This window comes from Eschrichtius robustus, chromosome 15 (genome assembly GCF_028021215.1).
Source record: "Eschrichtius robustus isolate mEscRob2 chromosome 15, mEscRob2.pri, whole genome shotgun sequence".
NCBI classification, from domain to species: Eukaryota; Metazoa; Chordata; class Mammalia; order Artiodactyla; family Eschrichtiidae; genus Eschrichtius; species Eschrichtius robustus.
In genome coordinates this window covers 21468802-21485422 of record NC_090838.1, presented here as the reverse complement: position 1 = coordinate 21485422, position 16621 = coordinate 21468802, and the positions used below count along the sequence as shown (strand labels likewise).

Sequence of the window (16621 nt, the reverse complement as noted above, 5' to 3'; positions counted from 1 at the left end):
CGATGGGATACCTGAGAAAACCTGCTCTCCCAAGGTAGCCTTTCCCACGCTAACCAAGAGACGAAGAAGAAAAAAACAAAAACTTTATTACGGTCAACAGCACAAATGGGAGCCGGTACTAGTCCACTCCTGGACTGGGTCTACAATACGCAGGGTTGTGCAAATTTCCATCCTCCTTCCGACGGCGGCCTCTGCCTTGGGAGGGAGGATCCGCTGACCAATGATGTCTAGGAAGCAAATCTCCCTGGCTGGACTAAGATGGGGATGATCTTTAGTCAGCAGGAAGACCTATGTGGTTCATGAAGCCTTCGCTTTTCGGCGTTGAGTCCCCCAAAGGAGGATGGAGATGGATAATGTGGTGGATCCCAGAATCCCAAAGAACATGAGCAGTGAGAAGGAGCCCTGTGAATAACAGACCGAAAAAACTTCACACAGGGTTACACTAAGGGCTTACAACCTAACACCCAGTTCTTTCCTAGCATACCTGTCCCCTCACCCAGGGCAATTCTCTTATAGTTTCCTTCTCTAGGTGATTTGCATCAGCTCCTGGTTTTATGGCTCTTCTTTCAGAGAGGTACTTACTCTATGCATTTCTCTTATCCCTAATTAGAAGACCTAATTCCTCACCTGGCGCATACACTTGTAGCCATGGAAGCCTTCAGCACAAACACACTGCAAGAGACCTGGACCACCAGGTGCACAAGATCCATTCTCAGGACACATTTCTGGGAGCCAGAGAAAAACAGAGAACATCACTGGATTTCATTAGGTATGTTTCCCAAATATCTCCTTCAACTTAGATTCTCTCAACTATTTCTAGGTCAAAGGTAGAACGGAAAGATTACAGATAATCAGAACATTGTCATCATCATCATCATCATAAGTTATTTTAAAAATATTAACAAAAGGTTAAGACCTTTTCTTTCCGAGGGGTTAAAGCTTCAGAAACCCAAACAAAAGGCACTTAAGCAACTTTACTGTCTTTCTGATCTAAATCGGAGAACACAAGGGAGGAAGGGCAGTTTCTGGAGGGGTGGAGGTGAGACAGCATACCTGAGTCCCCAGTGCTGTTGCAAAGCTTCCTTTGTTCTTGGCAGGTTTGGTTGTTTATATAAAAAGTGACAGTATCCCAAGCATTAATACCTCCAGGACAGCTGACATCTTGTGGCAGTATCCTGAACACAACACAGGCAGTCATAATATGCAGCCTCAGGTTGCTGAGTTCACATCACTGCCTCTCTTTGGTTCTCTCCCACACCCCACACCCCTTACTCACAGAGTCTGGAGCTGGGTAAAGCCATGGAAGGTGTTGGCCAAGTCACCCTGGAGGGGGTTTGCCTGCAGGTCTCTGCAAAGCACACACTGTTAGCACTGTGCTCTAGGAAAACACCTTACTTCCATTCACACATGAATGTGTGTGACTGGTAATCCAGTTCTCATTCTGAGTTGTCCAAGTGTAGACAATATTCAAACATCCTTTTAGGAGTCCATCCTCAAAGACTTTCCCATCAACCCTTTGCCATAATCACCTTTTGGGAAGGAGGATAATTAACGACTTACATGATGATAGCAGTATGTGCCTGAGGAAAGTATGGACCAGGGTCCTTCAGAGAGCAGTTCTGGAGATCCAGCCTGAGGAAATAAGGTAATCAGCAAAACTGTGTGTCTCTCCCCTTCATCCAAGGTAAGCTAATACAACCCTCTTATCAGCTAATATTAATTGAACACAGCTGTGTCGGGGCCACAACCTAGGTACTCTGGTAGATGTTTTAATCCTGCATTGTCCAATTGTCACCACTAGCAACATGCAGCTACTTAATTTAAATTTAAAAAATTCAGTCTCTCATTTGCACTAGCCACATTTCAAGTGTTCAGTAACCACTAAGGTGGTTAGTGGCTACTGTATTGGAAGGTACAGATACAGAACATTTTCATCGTGACAGAAAGTTCCACCGGACAGTACTGTTCTTATCACTATACCTATGCATCTGTGCATATATTGAAAGAAATGTGTTTCTTGTCAGGATTAGTGAAACTCACTCACATTGTAATATTATGATTCTCAGATCCACAAAAGGCCGTCATATAGGAAAAAAATTCAAGTCACATAAATGAAAGTTTTTTCCAAGTGCATTTTCTACCACAGATTGGATGGATGTAAACTACTGGATATTAAGGTCCATGCCACACTATTTTTTCTTCAATATCTATTGCTGTCTGTTCCTTTATTCTACAAATATTTACTGAGTGCCTACTAACTGCAAAATTTCAGAGAATTAAAAATAACATTCAATATCTTAGCTTGCAAGTGGCTTACAATGTAGTAGGGGAACAAGACCATCACCAAAAATAAAAACAATATGAACATTAAATTACAATATGAACAGTATATAAAATTAGAGTGGTACAGACACTAAGGATTAGAGGAAGTAAAAAATAAAAAGATATTACTCTGGTTTTTAGTAGTAGGGAACATTCACAAAAGATGTTGGAATTAAAGGACAGATATGTTCTAATTTGGTGGAGGAAGGCAATTTTAGGTAAAGAGAGAGGTTTGAAAAAAGAAACAAAGGTGGAATGCTTTTGGAGGTAGGAGAGTCTGGCTGCTGCCAGACCCTCATGAAGGGTTTGAGTGGACAAATAATTGAAAGTAATGTTGAAAAGGTGGGTTGGGCCAGTCTATGGTAGTTTCTGGTTTGAACTTTATCCTAGGGCAACAGACAATTATAAGTCTAATTTTAAAGCCAGAGAGTAATAAGGGAAATAAATTGGTTTTCAGAAAGTTTAATATAAAGAAGTATTTAGGCAGATGAGGGAAAGAGAAGAATGGAAGCAAGACATGTGACATTTTGAGTCTGAAGTGAGAGTGCTCTGAAAGAGGAAATGTTTAACAGGAATCTAGAGGTACCCACATGTATCTGGAGCTTGGAGAGAGGTCAAAGGAAACTAAGAGATCTAGTTTTGGGAGACACCTGCATAATGGTTGAAGCCGTTAAGAAGAGGTGGATTCTCAAGAGTGTAAGAGGAAAACAATGCAGAGACTAATCTGCATAAGGGGACAAGAAGAGAAATTTGCCTCAAAGACAAACATGAATTAATGAGAAGAGGAAGCAAACCATATTCCATAGTGTCCTTCAGGCCAAAGGAGTCATTTCATGGAGACACACAGTAAATAAGCCAAAGAGTTGACAATAAACAAAAGAAACAAGCTTAAAAAAATGCTAAAAATTATGACTTTTATGCATTTCAACCAGGAAGAACCACAGGGTTGTTTACTTAGCCAAAAATGCTATAACAGATTTAAAAGTCTGAGACTCATGGTTTAGATGCCTCCAAAACAGGCACGAATATTTATCTCAAAAGCCAATCAGGCAAGCCTTGAAGAATTTGGTTTGGGAACTCTTTTCCAGTATCCAGGGATGTCTTCTCCTCCCTCACCCCAGGATGGTGCCCTTCCAATTCAGGCAGCAGCGGGCGTGCAGCATTAGCTCTGGTGTCTGCTTACAATAAAGAGCCACTTCTGACAAATTTTGCACACTCCCTGGACACTGGATGCATATCTGCAGAAGAAAGAAAACAGGACTCCAGAAAGAAAGCCAAGAAAAAAACAAGGATCAAAAGTTAACTGCCAGTACACTCTCCAGAATTCCTCTAACACAGGGCATGGAAGTGTCCTACCTTTATGTCAGGTTTACTAGAAGACGCATTTCTTCCCCTTGGAACCAGGCGCCAAAACAGCGCACCAGAGAATTTCTGTACCAGATCTTGTCCAGGGAAGGACCTCATCTTTGAGAATACTATTCGAACATATATATTATGCCCTCTCCAATGACTTCTCAATCTGCCAGCCCCGATTTGGCAGGTGTAAAAGGACTGCAGGTACACAAAGAACTCATCAAGCATTACAGAAAGTACAGTCCTGCCAACGCACAATATAGGGCATTCGTACGCTGTTAAGCTTGCAGAATGGCCAGAGGTCTCGTTTGTAGAAAAAACGACTTAAAGTTATTCAACGATTAAGGAGCAAGGAGGTCAAATTTACGTCTTTGGACGTCGGCAAGGCGAAGGCGCTGGGAGACAGCGGCGTTTAAGTACTCGGGAGTGGGAGCTGGCTGGGCTATGTTTAGGGAGGCCCCAGGGACGAAATCGGGCCTGCGCGGAGGCAGAGGAGTGGGGAGAGCCGAGGGCCGGCAAGCAACTGTTTCAACCCAACCTTTAATTTGCTTCAGTACCTCGGGTAGCGCCAAAGCCCTTTCCACGCTCAGAACGAGGAGTAGGGCTGCAGCCCAGGGCACCACGCTCAAAGGACTGTCGAGCCTGCGAGGGGCCATTTTTCGCCCCCTCTGTCCTTCTCGGCTGATCGCGAGACTTGCGCGTGTGGCCCCGCCTCCCACCGTGTCACGCCCTCGCCCGGGGCGTGGCCTAGTCTGCCAGGCTAGTCCGCTGGGCCGGTCGGTCCGGGGAGGGCTAGGGGTCGCTGATAGCTGCGGAGGTCAGCGCTCTGCTCTATGTGCCCCAGTCCTCGTTCGGGGGGACTGACCACCCCCTTCTCCTATTCCCCTTTAAGCGAAGGCCTCCCCGCCACTGCTCCCTCAGCCCCGCGTTCCTTGCGCTTGGAGCCGGGGTCGCGTATCCGCAGCGGGGGGGGTTAATCCATTTGCCCTCAGTAAACATGGCTGCGCGGCGGCGTGGGCGGGCAGGGGGCGGGACCCCGCTGTCACCCGGTTTGGCGCTGCTGGGCCGGCTCTTTGGCGGCGGCCGGACCCACGTGTGGAGACCCGGCAGGTGGGCCGGACTGGGGCGGGCCGACAGGGGGTGGGCCGGAACACAGAGGCTCGGGAGAGTGGCGTCAGGGTGGGAAGGGACGAGGAGGGGAGGGGAGGAGCGGAGAGGTGAGGGGCGGAATGGGCCGGCCTCTAGAGTGGGGGCCTGGGAAGATCGGAGGTGCCGGCGACGAGGTGGTAGTGGTCCTGCCACCTCGCGTGTGGAGGGAAGGAGAGAAGCCAGGAAATAAAGAGGGTAAGGGTGATGGAGGAGCGAAGGGCGAAGGGCAAACCCTGTCGGGAGGAGACGAGCCGTAGCACCCTATCTCCTTCAGCTCAGTCCTGAAACCACGCGGTGTCCTGTGTTCTGGCGAGGAGGTAGGGGTGGGATAGATGCTTCCCTAACTCCTCATTTCTTTGCCTTCCCAGAAAAAGGGAGCGATGCAGATTTCGGGAAGAACCACGGGACCGCCTTAGCCTTGGCTGGGCCACGGAGGTAAGGGAAAGACAAGCGCTGTCCCGTGGTGGCCCAGCGCCCTGACCGAAGGGCGCCAAGCGAGCCCCGGGCCGGGGGGGGGGGGGGTACTGAGTGTTGGCTTTGGTTAGGGTTAGCAAAAGCTCATCAAAGCTAACCAAAGCTCGTCTTCAGTAGCGTGGCTTCCCTTCCACCTACCCCCAGGTGTCTGGAATCTCCTGAAAGGATTTACCTTCAGAGGGCTGGCACATTTTCTAAGGCATTAGTAGTTACTAGCATTTTAATGAGGGCCCCTAAAGCCTTTCAGAGCTTGAGGAATTCTAGGCACAAAGACAGATTTTTTTTTTTTTAGTAATTTCCCTGGAAACTATGCAATCTTTTATTTAAAAATTAATTTATTTTATTTAATTTATTTTTGGCTGCATTGGGTCTTTGTTGCTGCGCGCGGGCTTTCTCTAGTTGCAGCGAGCAGGGGCTTCTCATTGCAGTGGCTTCTCCTATTGCGGAGCACGGGCTCTAGGCACACGGGCTTCAGTAGTTGGGGCGTGTGGGCTCGGTAGTTGTGGCTCGCGGGCTCTAGAGCACAGGCTCAGTATTTGTGGTGCACGGGCTTCGTGGCTCCGTGGCATGTGGGATCTTCCTGGCCTAGGGCTCTCACCCGTGTCCCCTGCATTGGCAGGTGGATTCTTAACCACTGCGCCACCAGGGAAGTCCACAAAGACGGATTTTGAAGGCATTTTTTTAGGAAGGTTTATCTTTCAGTCGCACCTTTGCCTTTTGTAGGAGTCAAAGCAGTTCACTTTGTAACCAAAGTGAGAGTGGAGTTAGGGTGGTGAAGGGTGATTCTCTTTCTTGTCTGTGTATCTTGGACTTTTTAAAAGGGTCCCACAGCCTGCTATTTGTGCCCTGTGTGTTAGAGTTTTAGTGAGACAAGTTATCTCTTACTTTCGGCTCCTCTCAGATGCAAATCCATGGGGTTTAGATCAGTGTACAGTTGTTGCTGTTGTTGTTGTGGTTGTTTGGCCACGCCTCACGGCACTTGGGATCTTAGTTCCCTCACCTGGGATCCAACCCATGCCCCCTGCAGTGGAAGCACAGAGTCCTACCGTTGGACCGCCAGGGAAGTCCCCAGTGTAGCAGTTTTAGAAGGCCACTATCCTGTTCTTAGAATCATGTCTAATGAAGCCTTTGTTACTGGGTCAGGTTTTTCCTGTCTTGCCTGGCTCTCTCTTCAGCCGTCCAAGAGAGTTCTCTGCATCTCATGCAAATAGAATCCACAGGAGCCCTGCCAGTTTACCCCAGCAGTAGAGGGTCTCCATTTCTGTACATCTGTTTTCCTGTCTATACTTGGACCTTTTTTCGTTTCTCCAACTACCAGCCTAGCCGTATCATTAACGCTTTACCTCTACACAGTGTTATGTGCACGCAGCAGACATCTTCTCTCCTCTTACTCTCTGGTAGTTCCCGTCACCTCTTTCACAGTAATAAAAACTTGCCAAAGAGGAGTGAGAAAACTCAAGATGTTGCAATGCACAAAGGCCCAGGGCCTCTTTAGGTTATACCTGAGTGGCCTGTTGGGAACATTGTTCTGGGGACTAACATTTGTGACTCAGTAGAACATGTGATTCAAGAGTTGCCAACTCTGATTTCCTCTCTTCATTGGCTCCAGGAGGTTCAGAGTTCAGGACTGGTTTGCATGAGGTCGTATCTTGCCAGCCAGGCAACATCTGTCCAAGAACACAGTGTAGGAGAGCCGGAAGACAGCTAGGCTGATCTTTCTCCTAGTGGGCAAGGACAAAAGACATAGTTTATATTAATCTCTCTCTAGATTAGTTGAAATCTAATCTTTGCTTCAGGAATGACTGACAGCAGTTAACACTCTGCTCCAGCCCTGGTTCTGGGAGTAGTGAAGGAGGGGCTCCTGGTGAATTACCTGTCATACCTACTGACAGCATTGTTTTTTCTCCCTTGTTTTATATCATGCTGTATAACCCTAGTGAACTAGAGAGTGTTCATATAAAGTGCATAACCTGAGACATGGTGTTTTGAAAGTGATAGGTATGGTTACTTATTTATAATTGTTACCGTTTATAAAGTACATAACACACTGCTGGATTATATAACAGGTGTTCAAAAGATGTTAACTAACATCATATTAGGCTATCTAAATCATGGGCCTCAGTGTGTTTGTTGGTAAATGAGGGGGTTGTAATAGTGATCTCTTAAGATTCCTTTAAGTTTTGACATACTGTGATCTGGTCCTTGTTCTGAGGATAACGTAGGTATATTCTTTGAGGATTAGTATTTCTTGTGCAGGAGTTAGAAAAGCAACTTTCCCATCTCTCAGCAACTCTTTTCCAGTTCCCCCTTGCACACAGTGCCAAGTGTGACTTACAGTGAAAGCCTAATCCATCTAAGAATGCTATTGAATGTGAGCTCCCTGCTCCCCATTCTGGAGCCTCTAGGGCCGAGCTGGAGTTTGGGGGCTGTAGGGTGATAGGGCCATTTGGTCCACAGCGATTGGTTCCCTGAAGGGTCCAGAACAAATAGCTGCTGAGCTTCCCTCTACCCCCAGTTCCTCGTCTCACCTCAGCCACTTGTAGACCAGATCCTCAGCCTCTGCCCAGCTCCAGACACACAGCTTCTCCAGGCAGCTTTGATTCAGAACAGGGATTGCTTTTTGAGGTGGGTGTCTGCGCCCGTGGGATAGGACCACTTTCCCTGACTGTTTCTCTTGCCTGCAGCTCCCTGGCTGGTTTGCTTGTTTCCAAAGTGCCCCTGTAATTGTAACTCTGAACCCCTGGCTCCAGCATGTTGCCATCTCCTTTTGAATCACACCACTCTTCCTGCATCTCCTACTGACTGTGGTGTTATAGGTAGAGGAGCTGAGAGGTGGGTGGACGGCCTTATTTAGTAGTGTTGGGGAGAACAGAGTGGTTGGCTTGGGGTTGCCTGAAATGGAATTTGGCGCTCTCGTGGAGGTGGCCTCCCTGGTGATCAGTGTTGAGAAGGGCTGCTGTTAGGACGGTGACACTGAGGATCATGGGGGTGCAGGTGCTGAGGCTGGGAGAATGGAGGAGGCCATGCTGTCATTTGTCTCTGTTTCTTCCTCCCTGCTGGCTTGTGGCGCCAGGCTGGGCTCTGCTGGCTTAGTACATTGTAGTGACTGGGTCTGTGCCTGCAGGATGGGGCAGGGAATTCTGAGAAGAAACATGGGCTAGAGTTGATTTTTCTTTCACTGCTAGGGTGGAGACCTAAGAAGGTTCTTAAGTTTCACAGCTGTGTACACCCAAAAAGGACTTGGCCAAGTAGTTGTCTCCTGGCCCTCTCAGTCTGCTGCTTCCTCCCTCCCCTCTCTGCCCTACCAAACCCATATCAGTACCTCCAGACCTTCAAGGGCTGTCATGGAGCTGGCTGGCCCAAATCTGATGGGTGTGGGATGCACAGGCCCAAGGGTGGGTGGCCATGAAGGCAGGATAGGCCTGACTGAGAGCCGATTTCTTTGCAGCTCACCTGGACAATGTCACTTGGTGGTAGAGGAGGACGGTGAGACGGTGGCTGGGAGGCAGATTGTAGCCACTTGCCTGCCACTGCCCAGCCGAGTGGCAGCCCAGAGCCCAGGAGCAGCAAGTGGCTGCAGGTCACAGACACAGAGAGGGTATGAGTGTGGCGGTGAGCACCTCCGCTCCCCTCCCCCCAGCCTCAGACACCAACATGGTCACATCCACCTTCTCCTTGGTGGACTATGTGGTCTTTGTCCTGCTGCTGGTTCTCTCCCTTGCCATTGGGCTCTACCATGCCTATCGTGGCTGGGGGCGACACACCATCGGCCAGCTGCTGCTGGCGGACCGCAAAATGGGCTGCTTTCCTGTGGCGCTGTCCTTGCTGGCCACCTTCCAGTCAGCCGTGGCCATCCTGGGCGTACCGTCCGAGATCTACCGATTTGGGACCCAGTATTGGTTCCTGGGCTGCTCCTATTTCCTGGGGCTGCTGATCCCAGCACATGTCTTCATCCCAATCTTCTATCGCCTGCATCTCACCAGTGCCTACGAGGTAGGTAGGGAGGAGCACATAGGACCCCCAGGGTCAGGGGTGGAGAGGAGGAACAGGGCACATAGGGATCTGGGCCCCTGGATCTCCTTTGCCTAATGAGAGTGACAGGGAATACCTTGTGTGTTTATAAGTTCTCTCTGGTTGAAGTTGGGCGGGGTGGGAGTTGGGGGAGAAGAAGGGTGCTGTGCTGAGTGGGGCCCAGAGTGGATACGAGTTGGATATTTCCTCTGCTCCTAGGTTTCTTGAGGGAAGTTGTGTGTGAATTGTTGGGGGTGGAGTGGAGAGAAATACCTTTTTAAAAAAAAAAAAATCTACTCCTACCTAGTACCTGGAGCTCCGGTTCAATAAAGCTGTGCGGGTTTGTGGGACCGTGACCTTCATCTTTCAGATGGTAAGTGGAATGAGGATAGAAATTGAGCCTGATGCCTGGTAGGGGGAACTGGACTCAGGCTTGCTGAGGCAGCTGGAGCCTTCCTTGCTCTCAGACTAGCAAGATTGAAATTCCTGCTAGCCCCCAGAGGCAGCCTGCTTCCCATTCCTTCCGGTTCCGGCACAGATACTATGGTGGCAGCAAGCCAAACTTTGGAAGAAGGGAGAGGGAGGTGAGCCTAGGTGAAGGGAGGCCATTGGGATATTGGAGCTGAGGTCCATCTTTCCTCCTCTCTCTGCCCACCCTCATCTCCTCTTCCCCTCACATTCTCTTTTCCATACCTGACAGGTAATCTACATGGGGGTTGTCCTCTATGCACCATCATTGGCCCTCAATGCAGGTGAGGAGTCACAGCCCCTGACTCCCAGCCACAGCAGGCTGGGAAAAACCTTTGGGAGGCGCAGGTAGAGGAGAGTGTGCAGAAAAGAATCCAACCTTGACCAGGGTATTATTTCACTGCCTGGGCCCTTGGCTGGTCTCTACTAGAGGTGGAAAGCTAATCAAACATTACCATGCCCCATCTGAATTGGTTAATCAACACCTTTTGGTGGAGCTTTGCAAACTTCTTTTTTCCATTGTGGTAAATGATTTATATCATCCTTAATGACTAAATGCTTCATATCTTACCAAGGCTTCTCTGGCTTCTCTGCTGGGAAACCCTCCTCGGGAGACAGGAATGTGACTTTTATCTGTTTACAGTGACTGGCTTTGATCTCTGGCTGTCAGTGCTGACCCTAGGCATTGTCTGTACCGTCTACACTGCTCTGGTAAGTGCAGTTAGTCTTAGGGGAGGGAGGAGAAGAGGTGAAATTGGGAGGGAGATGGGAGGAAAGGGAAAAGATGGGATAAGATCAATAGGTGGGTGGTAGATGAGATAAGAATATAGGTGAGGAGAGGGCATGACCTTCTAGGGTGCTGTGAAATGAGATGTAGGAAATGGGATGGGCTTATGGTGGGGGGTGGGGGATGAAGATGGGGGTGGGCTGGGAGTGATGTCAGCAGCTGTACACCGGTGGCGGCTGTCTGGTGCCCTCGCTGGTGGTGTGGCTTCGTAGACGTCTGCGGCAGGTGTGCTGTCTCTCCCTGCAGGGTGGACTGAAGGCAGTCATCTGGACAGATGTGTTCCAGACACTGGTTATGTTCCTAGGGCAGCTGGCGGTTATCATTGTGGGGTCGGCCAAGGTGGGCGGTTTGGGGCACGTGTGGGATGTGGCTTCCCAGCATGGCCTTATCTCTGGAATCGAGTAAGTACACCCCTTCCCCGGCTGGGGTCTGTAGTGCCTGACAGCTGAGCCCATCTAGAGCCTGCGCTTAGGGCTGTAGTAAGCAGAGGGCAAGCTGTGGAAGTAGAAGTGCAGCACTGAGGCCAATGGGAAGCTGGCACTGCAGCGGTGGAGGGTGAGCGCAGCGTTCTGGCTGGTGGTTGGGTGTCAGGATGTTTTTGGTACCTGGGATGAGGCTATGGTTGGAGGGGTGGAACCACCCCCTCCCCACCCAACCTGCTGCCCTGTCTTGAGTCCAGCTTCGCCCTGGCAGCCATCTCTCTGCCCTGCCCCCTGTTGTAGGAGGGTGGGGAAGGCTGAGTCTCTGGGGCAACAGTGACATGTTGGTGTCTCTGGCAGGCTGGATCCGGACCCTTTTGTGCGGCACACTTTCTGGACGCTGGCCTTTGGGGGTGTGTTCATGATGCTCTCCTTGTATGGAGTGAACCAGGCTCAGGTGCAGCGCTACCTCAGTTCCCGCACGGAGAAGGCTGCGGTGCTGTGAGTGCAGGGCCAGGAAGACCGGGGAGCACAGGCTGGGGGAAGAGTGGGCCCCGGCTCCACTGAGGCAGTTGGGATGGGTCAGGATGCCGGAGCGCACACGCACCCATTGGGCAGGATGTGGAGCTGCCTTCTGGGGCTTGGGGACGTGCCTGCTAACACCGTCTCCCTGCTTGGCACTGGCCTCTTTTGCAGCTCCTGCTACGCTGTCTTCCCTTGCCAGCAGGTGGTCCTCTGCATGGGCTGCCTTATTGGCCTGGTCATGTTCGCCTACTACCAGGAGTATCCCATGAGCACCCAGCAGACTCAAGCAGCCCCTGACCAGGTGAGAAGGCCTCCCTGCCCCAACTCCTGGACCCCCCAAGGGGAGTGTCTGGGTGGCTGCAGGAGGGACTCCCACCCTGGGTGGGAAATGGATGGAAAGTCCTTCCTGTTCTGGAAATCTACAATCCAGCATGTGAGGATCCCAGCCCCCAGCTAATCACAGTGCCCACCCTACTGGGGCGGGGACCTACCTTCACTGACTCACCACTCTGCACCACCTTCTCTGTGGGGAGCCGTCACACGCCTGGTCTCGTCTAACCTTCCCGACAGCCTCATTTTACAGAGGAGAAAAGGACGCACAGCGGGGTGGCTGGCATGCTCAAGTCACACCGCTCACCGAAGCAGAACTGGGGTGTGGGCTGCGTCCTTCTCTCTCCGGAGCCTGCTTTCTCTCCACTTACTGTGGGGTTGCCCTCAGTGCCTGGCCTCCTTCCTAAAGCACGCAGTCTCCAGACACTGCCTGGCATATGCAGGGGAAGGGCGGCGTGCTCTGGGGAAGGGCTTCTCTGAGGAGAGCTGTGCACTTCTGCTCCGCCTGCAGTTCGTCCTGTACTTTGTGATGGATCTCCTGAGAGGCCTGCCAGGCCTGCCTGGGCTCTTTGTTGCCTGCCTCTTCAGTGGCTCCCTAAGGTACACTCTTTGACCTTTTCCATCAGGCTTGACACAACTGACCCCTCCTTGGTACAAGGTGATGGGTGGAGCGGGGGTCCCTCTGAGTCTCTCATTGTATTCGTTCATGTGTGAATGACAAGGGGCAGCTCATCTGTGTGGGACAGAGCGTATCCTCTCCTGGGAGATGCCCCTTTTTGGTGAAGGATTCTTCTTCTTTTATGACACCAGGAATTGATCTACTTGAACCAAACCTGTACCCCACTCAGAGAAGGTCAGGTGTCCCTGCCTCCCAGGCCTCTTCCTCGTCAGCCAACTGTCAGGATGGTGTTTGGGCTGCACACGTCCTCTCCTGCCTTCAGGGTGCTAGTCCCTCAGTGGGGTCCCTTGTTTTGCGTTTCTCAGCTTCTGGACTTGTCTTTCTCTTTCTTCTTTCAGCACCATATCCTCTGCTTTTAATTCACTGGCAACTGTTACAATGGAAGACTTGATTCGACCCTGGTTCCCTCATTTCTCTGAAGTCCGGGCCACCATGCTTTCCAGAATCATCGGTGGGATTATGCTTCCTCATCTCTTCAGCTGTGTTCTTTCTAAGACACACCCTAAGAACTGTTGTCCATCTGCTTTGAAGCACCAGTTTTAGCCTGGGCTCAGCACTTGCCCAGTGAAGCACCAACCTTGTTTACGTGTCAGGGAATTTCCTGGGGAGGTCTCTTAGTCACATAGAGTGAGGATGGGGTGGGAGAGACCTGGAGGTGGGGCCTGAGGTAATATGCCCTGTTTCCAGGGACACAGAGATAGTAGTTTGGCTGGGGAAGGAGCTTTGCTCTACTTTTCCCCCTTTTATTGTGTTAACTCACATCTGCTTGTTTCCTCCTTTCTTTTTCCCCAGCCTTTGGCTATGGGCTACTTTGTCTGGGAATGGCCTATATTTCCTCCCAGATGGGACCTGTGCTGCAGGTAATGACTATGGAGGGAAGAAAGCAATTTTTAAGGGAGAAAAGGAGCTGATTGAAACCAGAAATTGAAGAAGACAGCTATTGTGAAAGGAATGACATAGGGGGCAGGTGTCAGAAATTCCCCTTTGATGAGCTACCTTTAGCTGTGAACAGATTCTCAAGTAGCCAAAAGCCCCAGGGTCATTGTTGGCTGAGAGATATCTGAGGATCAGCCTCAGGAGAACCCCGAACACATTCCCTTAACCATTTCTGCCCTCTGGAATCCTGTGTTCTGATGATTCCAGGTAGAACAGACGGACAGCTCTGACAGGTGGGGCTCTGAGGCAGTGGTGGTAGCGGTGCCACGTTGGTGAGGCTGGGGATCTCTGAGCCTGAGTGTTCTTTTCTTTTTCTCAACCCTGTCCTCCGCAGGCAGCGATCAGCATCTTTGGTATGGTTGGGGGCCCGCTGCTCGGACTCTTCTGCCTTGGGATGTTCTTTCCTTGTGCCAATCCTCCCGTGAGTGACCCATCTGGCTCCACGGTCATGTGCGGGGGTGGACCTAGGGAACGACTTGGCAGGGCTCTCACTGTGACTGCTGGGAACTTACGTGAAGGTTTGGTGGGTCTGGCATTGAGACAAGAGAGTGCGCTGTGTCTCTGGGCAGGGTGCCATCGTGGGCCTGTTGACTGGACTGATCATGGCCTTCTGGATCGGCATTGGGAGCATAGTGACCAGCACGGGCTCTGGCAGAGCCCCCACTCTCTCTAATGGGTCCAGCTTTTCCCTGCCCAGCAATCTGACTGCTGTCACCATGGCCACACTGATGCCCTCGACTACTATCTCCAAGTGAGTCAGAGCTCACTCTCTCTCTCCTTGCGGAGAACAGCTCATTTCTGAGGGGTTTTCTAGGGGCCTTGCTAAGGGATGGCCACCAGAGGACTTGGGCCACATGTCGGGTGTTGGGCCCCAGGATTCTAGGACCGTGTAGGAGGGCGGAGCCGGGTGCCTGAGGAATGCCTGCCACTGAATTGCTCATTGTCCTCACCCTCTGCTCTCCCCAGACCCACAGGGCTACAGCGGCTCTACTCCCTGTCGTATTTATGGTACAGCGCTCACAACTCCACCACGGTCATTGTGGTGGGCCTGGCTGTCAGTCTGCTCAGTGGTGAGGGGGTGTGGCATGGGGGCACAGGGAAACAAGGACCAGCTGAGGGAGGGCGCTCAGGGGTCTGGGGTCTGGAGCTCAGGGAATCCCGGGCTCCTGGGTGCTGCCTGGAACAGTCATGCTTCTTGGTGGAGCTCGGGGAGGGGGGCGGGGACTGGGGGTTTAGAGTCCTGAGAGCAGGGGGAGAGCAGGGGGCCGCGGGTGCCCCCTGGTTACACAGTAGGAACCTCGGGAGCACTTTGTCTTCAGGCGGAATGCGGGGCCGGACCCTGAACCCTCGGACCATTTACCCGGTGTTGCCGAAACTCGTTGCCCTCCTGCCCGTGTCCTGTCAGAAGCGACTTCACTGCAAAACCCTCAGCCAGGTAGCGCCTCTGTTGTCAGATCGCCCCTCCCTTCCCTCTCAGGCTACTGCTGGCCCCCTGGGTTCCTGTGCCTCCCTTTTCTTTCTCCTCCCAGCCCCCCTTTCTCTGGTGATTGGCCTGAGCTGGACTGTCCTGCAGCAGCTGCCTGGCCCCTTCCCACAGGGGAGCGGGGGCTTGGTGGGCAGAAGGGTCTCGGCCCCGAGAGGCCACAGCTGCTGGCCTCTTGTCTCCCTCCTCCCAGCCCCGTGCTCATCCCCGGGCCTGCTCCTTGTCGGTCTCCTTTCTAGCCAGGATCAAAGCAGGGTCACCTTTCCTGCAAGAGAAAGGGGAGGTTCCTTCACCTCCCCTTTGCCTCACGTTCACCCCACCCACTCCCTTTGCTCTGTGTTCCCCAGGATCTCTCTGTGGAAACCGCTGTGTTTCCAGAGAAGGTGAGCAATGGGATGCTGAGGGGCAGCAGAGACAAGGAGGCCATGGATGTGCCTGAGGAAGGCCCAGCCCACCAGGGGATCAGCCCCACCTTCATCCTTCAGGAGACCTCACTCTGATCTGGACTCGGGACCCAGCCCCAGAGACCACCCTGTGGCACAGGAAGGAGTTCCTTGGTGATCCTCAGGGGTGATCAAGGACTGGATGACCTCGCCCACACCAAAGGACCTTGTTCTTGGGAGCTTGTGCTGCAGTAGAAGCTGTCATGTCACGGGAGGTGTGAGAGTAGGACAGGGTTTTTCCTTGTTCCTTGCCAGTCTGTTCTCTAGAGAACCAGGCTTGCAGAGGGTAGGATTTTGCCAGAGAAAGGGAGAGAGACGAATCCTCTGGCAAAAGGATAATGGCTTCTGATTCTGCATCATCAGGCTCCTTTGAAGTGAATAGAAATAGCAGTGCTGGACCCACTTTGTCAAGATTGACCATCTCCCCGTAAAACTCAGCTGCCTTGGCCAGCTGTTGCTTCCCTCGCAGTCCCCTCGGAGCACACATTCTGTCAGCCACAAAGGGCCCCTGTGGCACTACTTTCAGGTTGTCTGTGATACCCAGGCCCCTCTCATTATCTGTCTACCTCCATTCTTGAGAGGGAGGTTTTGGTGTCCCTGAGAGGCGTCTCGGAGCATACAGGTATATTCATCTCTCTCGCGTAGAGTAGGGAAGCTTTCCACCTCGCTGCCCCACCCTCCACCTCTGTAATGGGTACTTGGGGACGGGGAAAATGTTAATTTAAGAAACTAAATTCCATGACCAGGTCCACTGTGGAGCGTGCCATCCGTCTGACTCCTGAGCCACGCCACCCTAGTGGCATTTGGTCATTCATGCTGTTTCCTTTTGGAGTTTCTTCCCCACATATCTTTGTTCCTAGGGAATAAAAACTGCTATTGGGCTAGAATTTGGGCTCCTGTACTGTCTGCACCTGCTCTTGTCCACCTTAGTGCTATCCCTGGCGAAGATAAAGAGCCCCTCTTCCCATGCACAGGTCTTCCTCTGCTGAGGAGAGAGGCACAGGGGACCAGTGATGGCTTGGTGAGGTTTCTGGTCTCTCTGGCTGATGTGTCTACAGGGGGTAGCATTGTGCTTATGGGGTGGAAGGTGCACACTTTCCCTCTGCTGCTTCTCTTCCCCTGTGGCTCAGTCTGTTCCCTGTCCCGCCCACCACGTCCTCGATCAGAACAGTCACTGCTGCTCTGAGAATTTTCACTTTGGGACAGGAGGAAGAATGCTGCTATTTGGCTTTTAAAAATAGA

At 51.6% G+C, this 16621-nt stretch overlaps 2 protein-coding genes across 3 annotated transcripts; one reads left to right on the top strand and one right to left on the bottom strand.

Annotated features, from left to right (window-relative positions):
- Nucleotides 1-69: 69 nt before the first annotated feature.
- Nucleotides 70-4382, bottom strand: ATRAID (all-trans retinoic acid induced differentiation factor). Its single transcript, XM_068563914.1, has 7 exons — nucleotides 4233-4382; nucleotides 3439-3560; nucleotides 1561-1632; nucleotides 1277-1348; nucleotides 1054-1175; nucleotides 628-725; nucleotides 70-402 (listed from the first exon to the last, which is right to left on the bottom strand). The coding sequence occupies exons 1-7, from the start codon at nucleotides 4329-4331 to the stop codon at nucleotides 298-300; spliced, it is 690 nt and encodes a 229-aa protein (XP_068420015.1). The 5' UTR covers nucleotides 4332-4382; the 3' UTR covers nucleotides 70-297.
- Nucleotides 4383-4705: 323 nt separating this feature from the next.
- Nucleotides 4706-16266, top strand: SLC5A6 (solute carrier family 5 member 6). Of its 2 annotated transcripts, none has more exons than XM_068564657.1 (17): nucleotides 4706-4785; nucleotides 5193-5259; nucleotides 8747-9291; nucleotides 9617-9682; nucleotides 10010-10061; nucleotides 10421-10488; nucleotides 10811-10965; nucleotides 11344-11484; nucleotides 11680-11809; nucleotides 12350-12438; nucleotides 12856-12968; nucleotides 13310-13377; nucleotides 13788-13874; nucleotides 14023-14204; nucleotides 14420-14523; nucleotides 14773-14888; nucleotides 15284-16266. In XM_068564657.1, exons 3-17 carry the CDS (start codon nucleotides 8899-8901, stop codon nucleotides 15434-15436), a joined length of 1917 nt encoding a protein of 638 aa, XP_068420758.1. In that variant the 5' UTR covers nucleotides 4706-4785; nucleotides 5193-5259; nucleotides 8747-8898; the 3' UTR covers nucleotides 15437-16266. The 2 variants fall into 2 exon arrangements, with proteins under 2 accessions (XP_068420758.1, XP_068420757.1); XM_068564656.1 differs by lacking the exon at nucleotides 4706-4785 and adding an exon at nucleotides 4897-5019.
- Nucleotides 16267-16621: the final 355 nt, after the last annotated feature.